The sequence below is a fragment of the Chrysochloris asiatica genome, unplaced genomic scaffold (genome assembly GCF_000296735.1).
Source record: "Chrysochloris asiatica unplaced genomic scaffold, ChrAsi1.0 scaffold00015, whole genome shotgun sequence".
NCBI classification, from domain to species: Eukaryota; Metazoa; Chordata; class Mammalia; order Afrosoricida; family Chrysochloridae; genus Chrysochloris; species Chrysochloris asiatica.
In genome coordinates this window covers 12410157-12428674 of record NW_006408533.1, presented here as the reverse complement: position 1 = coordinate 12428674, position 18518 = coordinate 12410157, and the positions used below count along the sequence as shown (strand labels likewise).

General features: G+C 40.7%; 1 protein-coding gene across 1 annotated transcript in view; it reads right to left on the bottom strand.

Annotated features, from left to right (window-relative positions):
• The window catches only part of RNF125 (ring finger protein 125, E3 ubiquitin protein ligase), a 33873-nt gene extending 15469 nt beyond the window's left edge, over nucleotides 1-18404 (bottom strand). Inside the window, exons 1-2 of the mRNA XM_006835046.1 lie at nucleotides 18241-18404; nucleotides 1506-1659 (exon numbers count right to left, since the gene is read on the bottom strand). Of these exons, the coding sequence (XP_006835109.1) occupies nucleotides 1506-1659; nucleotides 18241-18404 (318 nt within the window). The remainder of the gene's footprint in view (nucleotides 1-1505; nucleotides 1660-18240) is intronic.
• Between the last annotated feature and the right edge of the window lie 114 nt (nucleotides 18405-18518).

Below are 18518 nucleotides of genomic sequence, written 5' to 3'. Positions count from 1 at the left end.
ATTTAGATTAAATAAGACCAAGAAAGGTTTTCTAAAGAAACACAGATCCTTGGTACCAGTATCTTCACCATCCTTTTGGTTTCTAGATTGGTGTAACTAGTTACTCTCTTAGCAACTCCCCTTGTCAGCTCAAACTGAACATATCCTGAATTTAAATTGTGGGATTATTCTGCAAATCTGCTCCCCATACTAGTATCCTTGCATACCGCTGTCAGAAACCTAGGAGGCATGTGACCCTTTGTTCTCACACCCACATCCAGTCAAATTCCAAATCTCAACAATTCTACCTCCTACACAGATCTTGAAGCTACCTCTACATCTAATGCTATCACCCTAATCCATATTTCTTAGCTGACCTATCATAATAATCATCTAACAGGTTTCACCAAGTGCACCTTTACCCTCTCCAAACTATTCACAACACAGTGTATCTTAAAATATAAACCAGATCACTTTCCTCTAAAGCTTGCAATCTTTCTATGGCATTTCTGTTGTAGTTAATGCCGTCGAGTTGGTCCTGACTCATAGCGACCCTGTAGAGGGTTTCTGAGGAGCAGATAGTGAGTTTGAAGTGCTGACCTTGCAGTACAAGCCCAGTATTGATCCCACAGTGTCACACTAGGAGTCCTTCTATGGCATGTGGTGGTGGTAGTGTGCCGTGGAGTCGGTTACGACTCATAGCCACCCTGTATAGGAATTTGGAAGCTGTAAATCTTTATGGGAACAAAAAAGCCTCATCTTTTTCCCACAGAACGGCTGGTAGTTTCAAACTGTTGACTTTGAGGTTAGCAGCCCAACTTTTAAGCTTGATGGTATGCTAGGCCAAAGATCAAACTAGCTTTTACAAGGCGTCCAGCCTCACATGATCTGACCAGGTTAATACTGCATCAAAGGAGGAAAACTGCATAAAGGAGGAGGGAACCAAAAGGGATGCATACAGCAAGTCCAGAATGACAGATGGAAATATGCCACTGGGCTTGATAGAGTAGCAGAGATGGAGGGCACAATAGGGAGTTGCCTGGGTAATGGTAAGAGAGGAAGTGGAGCGGGAGGTCAAGGAAACAATGTAAAAAATTAGGTGATAGTAAGAGTCAGGTTACAGAAGTGGGTTTGTTCGTTAAGTGCCGTCAAGTCAGTTCCGACCCATATCCACCCTGTATAGGGTTTCTGAAGAGTGGCTATTGAGCTTGAACTGCTGACCTTGTAGTTCAAACCATCTTTGCAGTCCCGTGCATTAACCCACAGCGCCACACCAGGACTCCCACATAAGTGGAGTTGTTGTTAAGTACAGTGGAGTCAGTTCCGACTCATAGTGACCCTGCATAGGGTTTCCGAGGCTGCAAATCTTTACGGGGGTAGAAGGCCTCGTCTTTCTCCCATGGAACAGCTAGCAGTTTCAAACTGCCTACCTTCAGGTTAGCAGCCTGATTTGTAACCACTATGCTATCAGGTTCAAAAGCACATATGAAATGATTACTTCATAACAGTTTCTCAGGGTAACATACCAGGGTGTTACACTCAGTGCATTTCTGGTATTCTGACTTCATTCTTTTGGCTACATCAGTTGCTGGAACACCTTCTGAAGAAAGATAGGCCCGGCAATAAGGACAGGTCCATTTATTGTTCTTTAGACTGGTAGCAATACAGGAACGGCAGAATCTACGGGAAACAAACCAAGAATGTATCACTTTCCTGAAAAGGTATAAAGGAGACACTGCTACGTGTGCTTTGTTTTTATAAATTGTATTTTAATGACATCTAGCACACTATGAGCCACACTACCAAAGTAAAGTTCCACTACCAAGAGATGATCTTACCTTGTCACCAAGATGTTTGGAGATCACACATTTTCACCACATGCACTGCATGCATTTAAACAAAATTAAGAACAGAGACCAAGTAAGGAAACAGCATTCCTTAATTCTATTTTACCTCAAGACTTTATTTTATTTTTTTTGACAAATAGGTCTTTGCTTGAGGGATTTTGTGTATTAGATAAGAAAATAGTAGTAAGCTTCAGAGGTAAAAATACTAGACACACTTAAAATTTTTATAATGTTGAAGCCATCCCAAGATATAGAAAATTAACCAAAATTACCACTGTTAGGATAATCCTCCAAGTTATTCTCTAGTTTATTTAAAGATGATCATAATAAAATCTTAACACAAGTTACATAAAATCTTCACCTATATACAGGAGTTTCTGAAAACTGAATGCATACTGCCACCACTCCTCTGTCAGTTTGTTTTACTGTGGTGGCTTACATGTTGCTGTAATGCTAGAATGTAAGCCACCAGTATTTTAAATACCAGCAAAGTAAGCCATGGTGAACAGGTTTTAGTGAAGCTTCCATGTTGATAGACTAGAAAGAAGGAAAGGCATATCATTTCTGGATGGTTAGCCACTGAAAACCTTATATATAGCAGTGAAACACTGACTGATACAGTGCCAGAAGATGAGATCGTCAGGTTGGAAGGCATTCAACATACACCTGGGGAAGAGCTGCCTCCTCAAAGCAGTTGTTGTTTTTAAGTGCCGTCGAGTCAGTTTTGACTCATAGAGACCCTCAATAGGATTCCTAAGGAGCGGCTAGTGGGTTTAAACAGACAACCTTACAGTTAGCCATCCAGTGCCTATCCAACAGTGCCACACCAGGACTCCAAGTAGAGCTGACCATAATGGAATAAAGCTTCGGGTCTTGTATTTGCTCATGGGGCACAACTCAAAATGAGAAGAAATGATTGCAAACATTCATTAATAATTGGAATGTGGAATGCAGAAGCATGAATCTAGGAAAGTTGGAAGTCATTAAATATGAAATGGAACACATAAAGATCGAAATTCTAGGCATTACTGAATTGAAATGGACAGGTACTGGGCATTTTGAATCAGACAATCATATGGTTTACCATGCCTGGAATGACACATTGAAAAGGAATAAAATCACATTATTGTCAGAGAGCATTTTAATATCCAGCTTGAATTGCAATACTATTTTTTATAGGAAACTATCCATATGCCTCAAGAAAGACCACTTAACGCCTCTATTATTCAAATTTAGCACCAACCACTAGAGCCAATGATGATAAAATTGAAGAATTCTACCAACTTCTTCACTCTGAAATTGATCAAACAATTAAGATACATGGGTAATTACTGGTGACAGGAATATAAAAGTTGGGAACAAAGAGGAAGGATTTGTTAGGTGCCATCTAGTTGGAAATTATGGTCTTGGTAATAGAAATGACGCTGGAGCTCTCATGATAGAATTTTGCAATGCCAATGACTTATTCGTTGCAAATACCTTTTTTTAACACAAAAATGGCAACTATACGTGTGGAATACACAGGAATCAAATAGAATACAACTGTGGGAAGAAACCATATCATCAGCCATCATCAGCCAAAACAAGGACAAAGGCTGACAGGCTGATTATGGAGCAGACCATTAATTGCTCATATACAAGTTCAGACTGAAGCTGAAGAAACTTCATTAAAACAAGTACATGAAAGTCAAAACCTGACCTAGAATACAGCCTGTCTGAATTTAGAGACCATCTCAAGAACAGATTTGATGCATTTGAATGACTGGAGTCCAGAGGAGTTATGGGATGGCATTAAGAATAACAAAAGGTCACTAAAATAGGAAGAGAGTAAAAGGTCATTAAATGACAGGAAGAAAAGAAAGAAAAGACCAACGTGGATATCGGAAGAGACTCTGAAACTTGCTTTTGAATGTAGAGAAGCTAAAGCAACAGAAAGAAATGATGAAGTAAAAGAGCTGAACAAAAAATTTCAAAGGGCAGCAGAAGAAGACAAGGTAAAAATTATAATGAAATGTCTTCTTCTGGAAGCTCCACTGAAATCTGTTCACCATGGATGAATTTGATGTTCTTTAAAATGCTGGTGGCGTAACTTCCACCATCACACAACACACAGGCCACCATAGTACAACAAACTGAGAGACAAATTGTGGGGAACACTAACCCTAATCCTAGCCATAACCCTAACACTATACAAAACCCTAGGCCTAATCTAGACTTACTTAGCCATAGGCCCAGCCCTAACTCCTTACTCCAACCACCCCCAGAAAAAGGCAAGAAAACCCTTGGGGCAGTTCTACTGTCATATGGGGTCACTATGAGTTGGAACTGACTCAATAGCACCTAACAACATGCACAATGAAAAGTTCATGTCATGAGTATATGAGACCATTCAATTAATTTTCACAGTTGAACAACTAACAAATAAGGTAGCAACACTTATATTAAAAAGTATATAAGACCAGTCCCTGGAATCTTTCCTTCTGTTCTCTTGCAGTAACAATTATGACTTTTTCAAGGTTAGACTTTTAACTTCTAACATTATACACTAGTTTTGCCTGTTTTTGTATGAATGAAATAATATAAAAAAAATTCTCTTATTTTGTCTGCTTCCTTTAGCTCAATACTGATCATGAGATTCATCCATATTGTTGTATGTAGCGACTGTCCATTCTTGTTTTTATATTATAAAGTCTGTTGTGTGAATACACCACAACTTATTTGTCATTTTATTATTGATAGCAATTGGAGAGGTACTTAAATGTGCTATGATGTAAAAGTTTAATGGGCAAGCAAAGCTATTTTCCAAATCATTCTAGCTCTTTTTCTCCTTACCTCTCAATTACATTAGCCATTATCAGTTCTTAAAAGTACCCTCTTCTGCATCTGCTATAAAATTATAAGCACCTAGAGGATGCTTTTGCTTGCACAGTGCTTGAGGCATCTACTCCATGTTTATGACTTGCCAGCATGTTGTTGTTGTTGTTGTTGTTATGTGCCATTGAGTCGATTACGACCCATAGCAACCCTGTATAGGGTTTCTGAGGAGCAGCTGGTGACCTTGAACCGCCGACCTGGCAGTTCAAATGGCTTTGCAATCTGGCGCATTTACCCACTGCGCCACACCAGCATATATGCCCCCCTTATTCTTGAAATTGCATTTTGATTTTGCTCTGCAGTATACACTTTTACATGAGATACACTCCTTGGTGGGAACTCAATCAAGGTGCCCACCATCCCCTGGCTGAAAACATGAACATCTGATGTAGGCTCAGCCAAGCATGAACATCTGATGTAGGCAGAGCCTCACTCTGGAAGTTGACTTCTAGATAGACATACTGCTTTAGTAGCAACCTGATTGGACTCTCCTTCTCTTTACTTAAAATCCCAGATTTGCTCAAGTTCCTACCCTTTCATGTTGATTCTGTGAGCTATCCTATTTATTTCTTATGTAGGCCTTTTTTGGTTTAACTAACTAGTCAATTTCTTTAATTTGCAAACTAAATATACTAACTGTTTTTGCTGTTTGGTAACCTATAATTTGGTATAATTTCAAACTCGATAGACTGGTTTCTACAAAACAAAAAATACATTGGATACTTCCACATACCTGTAATTTACTTGGCCTTAATAAAGTAATTTATTAACTCCACGGGAGAAATATGAGGCTTTCTGGTCCCATATAGATTTAAGGTGCATGTGGTCCACAAAAGGGATTAGATGACTTGCTAATAATACAAATAGGTGTATGGCACCCTTTTATGGGCAGAACCGTGCAAATAAGGTATGTAAAACCCTTATGAGTGGGTTGGATCGTTTTTGCTGTCCTGGTAGGCTTACAAGATAATCAGTTCCAAAGGAGAGGGGGGACCTGACTACCACCAAGATGAGATGGGAGCAGAGCATGTCCATTGGGCCCTGGATACCTATGCTAGGAACGTCCTAAGGGACTGAGAGCTGGAACTCTGGAGACAGCAAAAAGCAGTAGCAGCAACAGATCCAAGACACTGGCAGGAGATAGTAAGAGCTAGAAAGCGGAGAGCCTTCTGGCGGGAGGTTTGCTGGCAGAGTTGGGTGCCCCTAGGAACTTGGTAGAGCTAGGCTTAGACAACCTAGCACACTTGACAAAGTTAAATTTGCTAACCAACAGACCTAGAGATCTGAGTATCTTCAAGCTGAGGCTTATTAGTGGAATGGGGAGACTTCTGGGAACTTATTAGTGGAGCTTAAGAGCTTTGTAACAATTGCTGAGTAGGGCAGAGTTGAGGCCAGCCCAGCCCCAGGGGCTGAGAGGGAAAGAGAAGCCTGCCTAAGGGCATGGCTAGACAAGGCTGTTCAGATCAAAGAACTAAAACTGTCTTTCTTGACTCTGACTTATGGTACCTGTTGTTGTTGTTGTTGTCATGTGCCGTGGAGTCGGTTCTGACTCATAGCGACCCTGTACAAGGTTTCCGAGGCTGTAAATCTTTACGGGAGCAGAAAGCCTCATCTTTCTCCCACGGAGCAGCTGGTAGTTTCGAACTGCTAATCTTGCAGTTCGCAGCCCAATTTGTAACCACTACGCTACCAGAGCTCCTTTTACTTCCCTAATAAACCCACAATTGTGAGTATGGTCTATAAATTCTGTGTGGTCATTGCAACGAATTACTGATCCCAGCAGGGTAATAAAGGATGTTGTAGAAGGTACAGCTAGTGTCAGAACGGGTTAAAAGGTTGAAGGATAGAGGCATATTTGACCTCCGCCTCATGTAAATCAGCCTTTGGTTGATGCTGATTCCCTCTCCCCTGGGACATTAGACAAGGAGATTGGACAGTTGGTTGCCACACCATGTAAACTAACTAAATACATTAGTTTACTTAGCCTTCACAGTAATCTTAAAATGCTGCTCTGATTTCCCTTCCCTTACTGATGCCAAGGAGTCCTGGTGTGGTGTTGTGGGTTAATGCACTGGACAGCAAAGTCAGTTTGAACCACAGGGTTGGCGGTTCAAGCTCACCAGCCACTCCTCAGAAACCCTATACAGGGTCGCTATGGGTTAGAACCAACTCGACAGCACTTAACAACAACAATAGATGCCAAGGTTACACAGCCAATAGACAGTTGTCCTTTGATCCAAAACCAGTTTCAGTAAAAACTTAAAAGGTTGTACGTACTCTTTTTCAAGTCACCTCACTTCTGTCCAGTGACAAGAAGAAGAAACACTATTTTAGGATCAGGTATATATCTGAAATCATCAGCTGGTCTTATGATGAGTACATTTCTGCCATGATTTTGAAAATACTCGACACGTCTTGATAACTACCACAACAGAGATGCCTAGTAGATATTAATGAAAGACGGCATTTTGAAGGCATTATTTTGTCATCATTTCCCTCACTATAAATCCCCTTTACCACTGTATAATGGTGGTGCCTGTGGCTTGAAATCTCAATTAATAATTATATAGATGCATTCTGTGAGACTATTAGTTGCAAATCTGATAGAACAATTAGTTGAAAACACATCAAGGCCAATGTGTTTAGTAACAGACTAGCCTTATTGATTATGGGTATATGAAAACCACAGCTTTTAAAAGTATTACAATTTGTAGGGTAATGAATTCAATTTCATTCAGAGAATTTGGATTTTGCCCTTCAATTCTGAGCAATTGGTTTCTCTAGTGATTGAACAGTCTTTGACGAGATCTCCAGACCACACATAAGGACTTATAATAATGGCATACCTTTTTGGTGGAGACTAAAAACAAACCCCAACAGATGATATCAGTTTATCTCTGGGGAGTGGAGGGTTGTGATTCAATCAATCACATCTACTTACTGTTGCTTTTAAGTGCCTTCAAGTGACCTTGTATAGAGTTGCCAAAGAGTGGCTAGTAAGTTTGAACCATAAACCTTGAGGTTAGCAGTCCAGTGCTTATCCTTAATAAAAGTTCTGCACATGGGCTTCCTAGTTGGTTAAAGACACTGATTCATATATAACCATTGTTGTTGTTAAGTGCCGAGTCGGTTCCGACCCATAGCGACCCCGAACAGGGTTTCCGAGGCTATAAATCTTTACGGGAGCAGAAAGCCTCATCTGTCTCCTGAGGAGCAGCTGGTAGTTTCGAACTGCTGACCCTGCAGTTCACAGCCCAATTCGTAACCACTATGCTACCAGAGCTCCTTATATATAACCATAGTGGGTCCCTTTTAGGGACTTCGAAGCTTTGCTTTGAAAACCCTCATCCTAGCCAAAATATGCAACAACATGGATGAATCTCAAAGATACACTGAGTGAAAGAAGCCAAACACAACAGAGTACATCCTGTTTAATTCCATTTCAGAAGTCCTGGTATGGTGCTGTGGATTAATGCACCAGACTTCAAAGCCGTGTGAACTGCAAGGTCGGAGGTTCAAGCTCACCAGCTGCTCCTCGGAAACCCTACACAGGGTCGCTATGGGTCGGAGTAGATTCAAAGGCACTTAACAACAACAACAATGTAGAGCAGGCAAAAGTGATATAGGGGGAAAACAAACAAACAAAAACAGAACAACTGTCTCTGGGAATATAAGGAGGCTTCAAAAAGTTCATTAAAAAATGGAATTAAAAAATTCCAAGGAGTGGCTGGTGAGTTTGAACTGCTGACCTTAAGGCTCAAGCCAACCATGCGGTCTAGTGCCTTATCCCACAGCATCACACCAGGACTTAGTTCCAACTCATGTTGTTGAGTGCCGTTGAGTTGGTTCCAGCCCGTAGCGACCCTGTAAGAGGTTTCCAAGAAGCGGCTGGCCTTATGGTTCAAATCAACCTTGCAGTCAAGTGCTTATCCTACACCAGGACTTTGCCATAACATTTGGGCTGAGTTAATTAAATATTGGACCTAGTATGATGGTGGTAGTGTGCCATGGAGTCAGTTCCGACTCATAGTGACCTGGTATAGGGTTTCAGAGGCTGCAAATCTTTATGGAAGCAGAAAGCCTATCTTTTCCCCTGTGGAATGGCTGGTAGTTTTGAACGGCTGAGCGTGTGATTAGCAGCCCAACTCGTAACCACTATGCTACCAAAGTGCCTTTGACCTCATAGTGGTCTAATTTTCAAGTTGATAATTTCATATGGCCTGTGAATGATGTTATATATTTTGGCCGAAAAAATGTTCCCCAACCCTGTTCTACAGCGAAGGTATGAGAAACAAAATAAAACAGACACAGATGAAAATTCTGGGACCTTGAATTCAGAGGAAAGACTAGAGAAGTGGATGGAGTACTTGCTGGGAGGAGAGGCCAATCAGGGACAGCAAGAGAGGGAGTCACAAGATGGATTGACCATCTTGTGAGGATCTTTGGTAATGGCGGGAGACCTGGGAGAGCAGATTCACTTGGGAGACATCAAAGGTGCAATTGATTCTTTTTCTCCATACTTCCCTGGTGAGTAGAAGTGTGGCTAGCTCCTACTCTCATCCACCCCCAGTACCGACCCTGCTCTACAGGAGTTAAGATCAACTTGGTTGGGAGCCACAATAGCGTGAGGTAGTATGCCGCTTTGGTGCCTGGATTCAGGTGGGCTCAGCTCTAGACCTACAAATCCTGAAGAGCCGCAATACCAGCATTTAAACAGTCATGTTGCCCCCAGATTCCCTGTGGTCCTAACAGACACTGAAACCAGCTTCATCAAGGCCCTCATGAACAATTCCAGACTGAGTGCCCTAAACACAGATAACACCAAAGTCAATAGGAACTCCATCTAGAGCCAGGAACTGTGCTGTCACATCCTTCCCACAAACACCTTGTGAGCTCCTTGAATTGCAGGAACCCCCCCAGAGATTTCTCCCTCCCAGTTCAACAACTGCACTGTTTGTTTTCACAAATTGGACAACTCCACAAAGCCCCAGAGACAACAGAAAATTTTAGGTCACACAAAGAAACAAGAGAATGACTCAAACAAATGACCAAAATGCAGGGCCATAAAACGTTTCTGAGGAAGAAAAGGTAATGGAATTAACTGAAAAAGAATTTAAAAGAATGTTAATTATGTACCTTCAAAGAATCAACACAAAGATGGAGGAAAGCAAGGGGAACACAATAAAAACTTTAGAAGAATTTAGGAAAACACTATAAGAACAAGCAGAAAAATTAAGTGCAAAATTTGAAACAATACAAAACGTGCCATTAGAAATCCAGAGGATTTATTCTAAGATTTCAAAAATGGACAATACATTGAAAGGTCAAAGCAGTAGATGCAAAGCAATGTAAGTCGAATTAGTGACCTTGAAAATAAACCTCTCAATACTAGTATGCTAGAAGAACGATCAGAAAAAAGAATGAAAAACTCTGAAGAAAGCCTAAGAGTTATGTGGGACACTATGAAAATCAACAACTTATAAGTGATTGGAATTCCAGAATAGGAAGAGACAAGTACAGAGAAAATTGTCCAAGAGTTGTTGGAAGAAACTTCCCTAACATCATGAAAATCAGAAGATAAGCATACAAGAAGCTGAATGAACTCCCAACAGGATAGATTCCAAAAGAAAATCAACAAGAAATATCATAACAAAACTTTCCAAAATCAAAGACAAGGAAAGAATACTGACAGCAGTTTGAGAAAAATGCTAAGTCACCTACAAAGGAGGACCAATTAGACTTAGCTCTGATTTCTCAGTAGAAACCATGTAGGCAAAAAGGCAATGGAATGATATACACAAAACTGGGGGAAAAAGAAAAAAAAGTTGCCATTCAAGAATCATATACCCAGCAAAGCTGTACCTCAAATATGATGGGGAAAACATTCCCTTATAAACAGAAATTAAAGGAATTTGTAATGACCAGCCCAACTTTACAAAAAATGCTAAAGGGTGTTCTTTGGACTGAGAACCAACAACAGCAGACATTAGCCTGAGGTTACTATACATGACAACACCACCCAGAATTCAATCCAAATATAAAAGTATTTTAAGTAAAACAAACCTACAAGACTGAAAATACGGAACCAGAGATATCAATTTATAATGAAGTCAACTACAAAGCAAAAACAGGAAATAGTGTAGATACAGAACTTCCAAATGGCAAGGAAGTCAAGCAGATTTCAAGATAAAAAAGATTGTTTCAAGCGAGGAAAATATTACAAAAAACGGCATACCTGCATATCAAAATAAAAATGAGTAAAATCAGAAAAATTTAGTGAACATTAACACAACAGACATGAAAATGACAGGAAAACACACAAACAAAACAAAATTAACTCAGTATAGAAAATTATGTGGAACAAAGAATCCAGAAGCACTACAAAAAACACGCAGAAAAATGGTAACAATCAATTTGTACCTACTGATAATTCCACTGACTGTAAAGGATTAAATGTACCAATCAAGAGACATGAAGAGTAGAATGGGTAAGAAAATAGGATCCTTCAATATGCTGTCTACAAGAGACTTATCAAAAAGATGGAGACAGCTTAAATCCCATCAACAGAAGAATGATCAAACTACCTTTGGTATAACACACAATGAAATACTACAAAATGTTGAAGAACAATAAGTCTGTCAAACACCTCACAACATGGTTGAACCTGGAGGACATTATGCTGAGTGAAATCAGTTAATCACAAAAGGATAAACATTCCATGAGATCAATGTTGTAAAAAGTTAAAAAAAATATTTTTTTTGATAAAAGAAACAATCTACAGGGTTGACAGTTTAAACCCACCAGCTACTCCTTGGGAACCTTATACAGGGTTGCTATGAGTTGGAAACAACTCAACGGCATTTAACAACAATAACAACAATGATGGTAATAGGTTGTTGTTGTTAAGTGCTGTCGAGCTGATTCTAACCCAAAGCGACCCTGTACGGGGTTTCCGGGCCTGTAAATCTTTACAGGAGCAGAAAGCCTCAACTTTCTCCCATGAAACTGCTGGTAGTTTCAAACTGCTGACCTTGAGATTAGCAGCCCAATTTGTAATCATTACACTACCAGAGCTCCTAGGTTATAGGTAGGGGAAAGGAAAATTACTCATGGGTTAGAGGGTAGGCACATTTTAACATGGGTGACAGGGCAGGCAATATGCAATAAGAAGATCAGTGGAGGAAAGATGAAGGTAGTGTGAAAAAGAGGAAGACTCCCAACAGGATAGATTGACATAGTGGCAGAAACATTAGGCTCCAACATAACAGTTATGAGGGTGGTCAAGTTATTTAGTTCTTTTGTTCACAGGGTGGCTATGAGTTTGAACTAAACTGACAACATCTAACAACAATCCCTCCTGACAGCATGTTAAAATTAAAAGTACCTGAAACAAAGTCTCTTCATTCTCACTTCCAAGAAGCATTTGTGGTTTTATTTCTTCCAGGAGATTTTTTTGTTCTCCTAGACATCCATTGTTGTTGTTGTTAGGTGCCATCGAGTTGATACCGACCCATAGCGACCTTATGCACAGCAGAAAGAAACACTGTCCGATCCTAGGCCAACCTCACTACTGTTGCTATGCTTGAGTCCATCAATGCTGCCACTTGGCCAATTCATTTCACTGGGGATCTTCCTCTTTTTCTCTGACCCTCCACCTTACGAAACACGATATCCTTCTCTAGCAACTGGTCCCTCCTGACAATATGTCTGAAGTATGAGAGACAAAGTTTGGCAATCTTGGCTTCCAAGGAGTACCCTGGCTGCACTTCTTCCAAAATGGATCTATTGGTTCTTTTGGCAGCCCATGGCACTTTCAATATTCTCCTACAACACCATAACTCAAAAGCATCAATTCCTCTAGGGTCTTCCTTATTCACTGTCCAGCTTTCGCATGTCTATGAGGTTATTGAAAACACTATGGCTTGGGTCAGGTGCACTTTAGTCCTCAAGCTGACATCTTTACTCTTCAACACTTTAAAAAGGTCTTGTGCAGCACATTTGCCTAATGCAACACATCATTTGATATCCTGACTACTGCTTCCGTGAGTCTTGACAGTTGATCCAAGAAGAATGAAGTCCTTGACAACTGCAACCTTCTCTCTGTTGATAACATCCATAGTATATATGAAATTAGCAACAATAACACTCTTAGTATTGAAGAAAACAAGGAGTCTGTGTTGGAAATGTATGCTGGATCAATAAATGAGTACACTAACTAAACAACCCAAAGTAAATCATAAATGACAATGTTGAAGTGAAACAAACAATGAAATTTAAAGAAAATTGTGTGGAGTTCTACTATCTGCTTGAGCAACACATATGTATGTGTATCATTGACTGACAACAAGATGTCTGCAGAATTCTGAAAGGTTTTCTAAAAAAGCCTGATAATGACCTAATTATTGTTTTTAACAATCAAATTTTAATAACACTTAAAAACTCACTTAGTAGATAAGTAACTTTAATCTTAAATTTAAAAAAGAAGTCTTTGGGATTACATATCTCCTGTAAGAATGAAGTACATTCTGGATTAGTTTAAAAATCATCTGATAATCCTCAGATTCTCCTTAGAGAAAACTACCAATTTGGTGCAGGCTTTATTGGTCATCCAAAAGTTGCTGTTGAGTCCATTCCAACTCATAATGCTTCTATAGGAAGAACAGATTTAGAATTGCCCCCAGAGGGTTTCCAAGGCTGTACATTTTTATGAAATCAGATTGCCACATCTTTCTTCTACAGGTAAATTGGTGGGTTTGAACAGTTGACTTTTTTGGTTATAGCAGTCCACCACTTTAACTACCAGAGAGCTCCTTTACCAGGTATAGTGTTGTTGCTGTTAAGTGCCGACGAAATCAGTTCAGACCCATAGAGACCCTGTATAGGGTTTCTAAGGTGTGACTGCCACCCTCATTCTTCGTCTGCTAATTTCCCTCTTGTATACTGCCTGCCCTGTCACCCATGTTAATATGTGTCTACCCTCTAGCCATGAATAATTTTCATTTTTCCCTCCTCTCCATAATCATCATAGATTGCTTCTTTTTTCAAGAAAAACTTTTAAAAATTTTTTACAACATTGGTCTCAAACAAGGTTTTTCCTTTTGTGACTGACTATGTTGTAGGTTAATGCACTAAACTGCAAAGTCAGTTTGAACCGAAAGGTCAGGGGTTCAAGCTCACCAGCTGTTCTTCAGAAACCTTAGACAGGGTCACTATGGGTCAGAACAGACTCGATAGCACTTAACAATAACAATATTTGGAGACTTAGTGTGGTGCTGTAAGGAGCTCAGGTAGCGTAGTGGTTACGAATCGGGCTGGGAACTTCAAGGTCAGCAGTTCAAAACTACCAGGTGTTCTGCGGCAGAAAGATGAGACTTTCTGCTCCCGTAAAGATTTACAGCCTTGGAAACCCTATACAGGGTCACTATGAGTCGGACAGACTCCACGGCATATAACCACCACCACCAGTGTGGTGCTGTAGGATAAGCACTGGACTGTGAATCATAAAGTTGGCAATTCAAACTCATCAGCTGTTTCTCGGAAACCCTAAACAGTGTTGCTGTGAGTCAGAACGGACTCAACAGCACTTACCAACAATAGCAATTTTACTTAGCATATATTGTCCTCTAGGTTCAACCACGTTGTGAGGTGTTTCACAAGTTAACCACTATTCGTCAATGTTTCGTAGTATTCCATTGTGTATATGTGCTAAAGTTAGCAGACCAACATTTCAACAATGTGCCACCAGGGATCCTCCTAAATGTTTTGACCCCTGGGGGCAACTCCCATATCTCCAGTTCTGATCTATTCCCTAAACCCACTCTCGCTGTATCTTTGAGACAGCTCTATTTTGGTATCTCCCAATCAGTGACTGTACATTCAAGAAGCTCAGTCATGAGCTCATTAACTTTCTCCTGAGCCAATCTCTCTGCCCCTCTTTATCTCTGTCAGCAGAGTTTAGTGTTTGAGAATCTTCTGACGTCTTTCTCTTCTGCATCTACCACACCCATTTTAACAATAAAGTTCTTTGAATATTTTTTTTAAATGTGTCTCAGATTCCCTTTCTGTTCCATCCATACAGCTTAAATTTATCTACTCCCTCTTTTCCAAACTCATTGATAACATAAGGCAGAGTTCCTAAGACGCCTTCCCCCAACTCATTTTCTGACACTGTGACTCTAGGATAAGCATTGGACTGCTAACCACAAGGTTGGCAGTTCAAACCCACTACCCACTCCTTGGAAACGCTATACAGAGTAGCTATGAGTCGATCCAACTCGATAGCACTTAAACTAAAAGATAAAGAACACTGGTGGCACTGTAGACTAGGCACTGGACTGCCAAACACAAGGTCAACAGTTTAAACCTGTCAACCACTCAGCAGAAGAAAGATAAGGCTTTCTGCTCCTGTGAAGATTTACGACCTCTGAAACTCTATATACAGGGTTCCCTAAATGTCAGAACCAACTCGATGGCACACAACAAGCTAAAAGATGGGGGGCAGAGTGGCATTTCAGTGGTCAAACTCTCTCCTTCCATGCAGGAAATCAGGTTCAATTCCCATGTGGTCAATCTGGCCAATGTAATTCGAGTGCACACACCACCTACTTTTCAGTAAAGGCTTGTGTGTTTCTATGATGCTGAACAACTATGAAATAATATGGTTAGTTCAGGGCATTGGAAACTTAAGCTTAACTAGTTAAATTTCACTTAACATTAAGTATTAACAGGGGTTTAGACTAACACTAGAAAGAAAAGCCTGGCAAGTTAATTAAAAATTAGCCTAAAGAAAACTCTAGGATTCACAAAGATCCAATCCCATGGATGGTACATGGGATCGCCAAGAGGTGGGAGCCAACTCTATGGCTACTAACCTCAGTAAGTCTATCTGAGACTAGCTACATAATCTTGGAAATGTCACATATATACCCTTCGTGGCCCACTTTTCTTACAGAGAAAAATAAGGATAGTAATTACTACCCATTCATGGGTTTTTTGCTTGTGGAATCTCTTTGAAGGAAATAGGCATCAATTAGTATGTTTTGAGTCTTCATTATGGGCTCCTTTTACATTTTAAATATTTTTAAAAATTCCATTACTCACCCCATTTGGCAAATGAAGAAATTGAGATTCAAAGAGATTAGGCAATTTGGTGGCTACACAGCTGATCAGTGGCAGAATTGAATGTCAAACCCAGTTCTCCTTTAAAGCTCATTCTTTCTTTTCTCACAATACAATTTATAAGGATCCCTGGTTTAGTGCTGTAGGATAAGCACTTGACTGCTAATCAGTGCAATGTCGGTGGTTCAAAGCCATCAGCTGCTTCTTGGAAACCCTATTCAGGCTTACTTTGAGCTGGAACCCAAACAACAACAACATACATATTAATTCAAGTTTATTGTTGTCATATGATGCCTACTTGAATAGAATTAGCATAAACAACCTAGTTAAAGTTTGGAAATTTCGCCTCAATGTAGAATAATAGAACAAAGGACTTATTTTTGTTTATTCATTTTTTCAATTTAAGATCAATGGAACAAAATAATTCATTTATGAAGTACAAATGATGTTAACATCGCTCACCATCTCCAGTGCAGAAGGAACTCTGGTTAACATTTACAAAGTGGAAGGGGCCCAAGTAAGTTTGCCAAAGGGAGGAATATGGAAATTCTGCCCACAGTCAGAACAATGGACATAGATTTGTCAAAACAAAGAACAGTATAGTAGTAAGGGAAGGCAATTTGTCCAGCCCTACGTTATGACTATTTTTCAGTTGCTGGTTTCCTATTCACTCTAACAAAGAAAAGGATTAAACAAAGGATTTAACATTTTGCAAATTTTTGCTACCCTTTAGCAGAAGCAAAAGAATTGCAAACAATAAATTCAAAATCCAAACCAGGGGAAACAATCTACAGTCAGATAATTACAATAATAAAGCTGTCCATCGCAGTTCTAAAAAGAAATCTTCAAGACTTGAGGCCCACCGTACGTTCTTGGCACACTTTTCAAATCTTAATGCTAACACTGATGGACCGTAAATGTGGTTACCCTTAGGTTATCAGTGTCTGACTAATCAATATACTGCATAGTGTTACACAACATCTTGACTTCTGTACTGACCCTTGGATATTATGTCAAAAAGCTACAATTGGACAGCTGGGAAACCACATGAGTAATCACAAATGAGGGAGATTAGCATTGAGTTTAAAATACAAACCTAAAATAACAGGCCTGGAAAACAGAGACAGAAAATAATGCCCAGGGCACTCTTGATTTAAACATTGGGTGGGCTGCAAATCTTTCTCCCTGGTTGACAGATGGAATATTTAGGGTTGAAAACTGCGTTTTTCTTGGGTATAGGTTGTGTCAAGAACTATGGAGGCCCTTGCACTTGCATTTATGACAAGGCCCTCCTCTTTTTCCTGTTTAGCCATGGTAGTATTGCGCTGTTGCTTTTGATACCACCATCCAAAGACCTCAAGTAGGTTTCTACTCTATCTGTACCCCGCCCCTGCCACCACCACCACCGCTCACACATACTCCACACACTGTCACACCTAAACCCATGGAGGGAATATCTTCTAAGTAAACGGAGAACACAAATCCACAGATCCAAACACACATTAAGTATGTGTCCATTTTATATAGGGACTTTGTTTATAAACCCTTCTTAGAAATGATCTCAACTTTGTGCTTACAGTGAATTTGTTTAATGTTACGGAATTTTTTTTTTTTCTAAATTATTTTAAATCTATGCTATTGATTTGGTAAAGTATGGTAAAGTAGGTAGTCTGCGGTCTTTCACTTGTGGTTGGGTCTTAAACAGCTTAATTCACTGGTTTGGTGATAATGTTCAAGCCCCAAACTCTACCATGGCAGGCAAATCACTTAGGCGTTCCAGTACTAAATGTACTAGTCGGTATTAGAGGGTCTGGAAGACTGTTGAGAAAGAGAGGCGGGGTGGGGGTAGAAAGGCAGTTTGCGCAGGTCCTTGTTTGCGCAAGAGATGAGCCTCCGTAAGCGTCTGTACCACGTGCAGTAAGCCAGCAAAACAAAAACCGACCTGGGTTTCCTGAGAGGAAAGCACAAAGCTTTCAGCGCACTTCAGTTAGATAACTGTGCTTTCTGGGTCCTCAGTGCTAGGAGTTGGGTGCGCATTTCCTTTCCGTGCCCAAGCGGGCTCTCGTTCGGCAAAAACCACCCATTTTAGCTGACTAGTGCAGGCTCTGACTGGGACCACAATCTGTTACCCCAGTTTTGGGGCTTCGCACCTCGCCTTCGGGAGAAGGTAGCTTTAGGAAGCTGCCGGGCCCACTAATTTCAGGCTTTTTCTCTCGAAATCCTGTGTCGCCTCCCTACTGGGCATTTACCCATGCCCCGTACCAGATGGATCCAGGTTTCTTCCGGCAGCATTTGCCTCTGGCAAAAGGAAACTAGTTTTCTCATTGCGCTAGCTTCTATTAACGCCCCCATATCCACGGCAGTCCCCTAGATCTCCCTCCCCAGCGAGTAGGCGCGCACATCCAGCTACCCCGGCACTTACACGTGGCCACAGCGGGTCCGCACAGGCTGGTGTAGCACCTCGAGGCACACAGAGCAGTCGAAAGACGTGACTGGTAGCTCGGGGTTCCCCTTGCGCTCCAGGCCCCGCGGGATGGCGGAGCTGGGCGCGGATTTGCCATTATCGCTGCTCAGCACAGAGCCCATTGCAACGCCTCTCGCTCAGACAGCTGCCAAGAGCTCAGTGCCTGCAGCAGGGTTGTTTTGTTGTCCTGCGATGGAGGAAGGAAGTCCCAGCCCAGCTGTGATCGCCGCCTCCCG